A 2,597-nucleotide genomic window follows, 5' to 3' on the forward strand; every position below is an offset into this window, starting at 1 on the left:
TTTTTTTTGTGTTTTAGATGAGTGTAACTATTTAAAAGTTCCTAAGAGATTAAGTGCTTACAGATGATCAATAGCACAAATTCTCCATTTAGTCCAGTGTATAAATATGTTCTTATTTTTCTTATGATCAGTGGATTTTTTTACCAAAATAATTTCATTTAAAACAAACATTTTAATTCATAGGTTTATAAAATACACAAAAATAAGTCAGTCATGGACAACGGATCAATCTTTAAACATGTTGAACCCCTCAAGATCTAAAAAACAAACATTTAAGATCTTTAATAAGAGCTCTTAAAACCTCATAGACTTTATTGTCATAAATAGAAATATTTACAATAGCATAAATATGGCTAATGTGTGTTAAATACAGAAATAGTTATAAAAGTTTCAGATGAGGAAGAAAAATACTGAAAATGTATAAATGCATTACAAAGATATGTATTTGTACCTGACGTGGTTCATAGTTTGAGACATTACTGGACCTAAAAGGACCTTATTTTAGCAGGTTAAACAATATGTAACATGTTTATCTACATGTGTTTTCATCATGGGTTTAATGCAGTCTTGTTGGTATATAAGTTAATACAGGCAGGTGTGTTTGTGTTCAGCAGAGGGCGCACACAGACAGAGTTTCATCTCATTCTCAAACAAACTTTCCTGGGATGAAGTTTGCTTCAGTCTGATGAAAGATGACAAATGAGATTCTCTGTGTTCAGTTTGTTTACATTCCTTCATCTGAGACGCTCCATCGTTTCCATCTCTAACAACTCAAACTGCCCTTCTGTTTATTCTTTGGAGCGATCGGCGTGCCGTCCTCGTCCACGCACCAACACTTTCCACGTTGCTTACCTCTAGAGGACCAACACTGGGCACAGAAGATCAAGTAAAAATAAAAATCACAGATTCCACCAATCTCTACAGCAAACTACAGTTTAATTCCCTTTGTCAAGTCATCAGTATTTTACAGTTTTTGCAAACCTACCTGTTTCTTTTTGAAGAAGCCTCTCTTGTCACAGTTGGGCATGTAGATTTCATGATGAGACTTAAATAAATGTGCCTCGAGACCCTTAGTAAGTGTAGTCAGCAGTTTACGGCACGGGGCCTGCAGGAGGAGGCAGGTTTATGTAGCAAACGCATGATTCATTTCCTGTCAGAGCTGTGCTCTTTTGCTGAAGTACACAAAGTAATTTACCTCATTTGGATTCTCAGTAGGAGTTGGTTCTAAAATCAGAAAAAATATACAAATGAAATAGTTTAGTCATCTTTTTGTTAGCATGCTGTTTTACTCCGAATGTGCTGAGAAAATGTTCTGTAACATATTTTGCTTTAAGTACACTAGAAGCAATAAAGAGTTGATAGGCTAAAAGAACAGTTCAGATTTTCATTTAAACAAAAACAGTCGTCCACAGAAAAGATCTTTTTTCATGTTGAGGGCCAAAGACTCGTGTGTGTGTGTGTGTGTGTGTGTGTGTGTGTGTGTGTGTGTGTGTGTGTGTGTGTGTGTGTGTGTGTGTGTGTGTGTGTGTGTGTGAGTGTATACCTTCAGTGTGGACCTGTGCAGTGGTGGCGGTGGCGGTGGTGGTGGTGGTGGCTTTGCTGCAGACTCCCCTGCCCTCCAGCAGGGCTCGGAGGGGCCTCTGCTCATCTTGTGGAGGCTCACAGCGAAGACCTTGGGCACAGCTCAGGGTGTAGACACCACATGGCTCTCCAACAGCCAGCGTGGTGGCATTTAAATCCGCAGGCGGCGGACCCTGAAGCAGCTTCCCCTCGCAGGTGGGACATCCTCTGGGTAGTGGGATCAGCACGCTACACAGAGTCCTCTCTGAGAGGAGCAGCACCAGGATGTTCGTGTAGATGAGCATCCTTGCTTTTAAAGTTTTACAGCGATAACTTGTGTCCGATTCCTCAGCGCAAAGTTAATCCTCAGACTGAACTCTGTCCTTTTATTTGAGAGGATGGTTTAATTTCCTCAGACTAAGTGATGATAAGGCAGACAGACACCACTGGCAGCACCTTTTAAAGAGCCCAAAGGTATGGGAGGGTTCATGATGGAGAGTGTTAGCTTTCCCTCTCATTTCCACACAGCTGAGCACCCAACCCCTTCGACACGACTCTGACACACACACGCTCATACCAGCTGCTGTCTGTCATCCTGGACACTGTAATGTTTTCTACACTCATAAATCACAGCTTATCACGGTGTCTGCTGCTCCGTTGCTCTGCTTTTCCCCTCTTAAGGGGTCATTTATTTATGGAGGAACAGCTTTAATGTGATAAACAAGTCAAAGTACAACCATTACATGTATGAAAGTAAAGATATAATTTCAAGTTCTTCTATTGAACCAACACTTTTCATGTAGGTTTTATTTTTTAAGCATATTTTAACATAACCTCTAAAAAACTGCTATTAAACATTGTTGGAGTTCCAATAAATTACTTCATTATGTTAGAAAGGCACAATTTCTACTCTTGTTATAGTTATAGAACATTTTAACATACTTCCTATTGATGGTATCTTTATTTCAAAACAGCAGCTTCTGTTCGCAGAGTGAGTTCACAGCATTTAAATGCTGAGATAAAGAGGAATTGAGGTT

General features: G+C 39.6%; 1 protein-coding gene across 1 annotated transcript; it reads right to left on the reverse strand.

Moving 5' to 3' along the window:
- Positions 1–358: 358 nt before the first annotated feature.
- On the reverse strand, positions 359–1,967 carry LOC107385646 (insulin-like growth factor-binding protein 6). Its single transcript, XM_015959684.3, has 4 exons — positions 1,544–1,967; positions 1,196–1,224; positions 986–1,105; positions 359–868 (listed from the first exon to the last, which is right to left on the reverse strand). The coding sequence occupies exons 1-4, from the start codon at positions 1,863–1,865 to the stop codon at positions 764–766; spliced, it is 576 nt and encodes a 191-aa protein (XP_015815170.3). The 5' UTR covers positions 1,866–1,967; the 3' UTR covers positions 359–763.
- Between the last annotated feature and the right edge of the window lie 630 nt (positions 1,968–2,597).

This window comes from Nothobranchius furzeri, chromosome 3 (genome assembly GCF_043380555.1).
Source record: "Nothobranchius furzeri strain GRZ-AD chromosome 3, NfurGRZ-RIMD1, whole genome shotgun sequence".
Taxonomy (NCBI): Eukaryota; Metazoa; Chordata; class Actinopteri; order Cyprinodontiformes; family Nothobranchiidae; genus Nothobranchius; species Nothobranchius furzeri.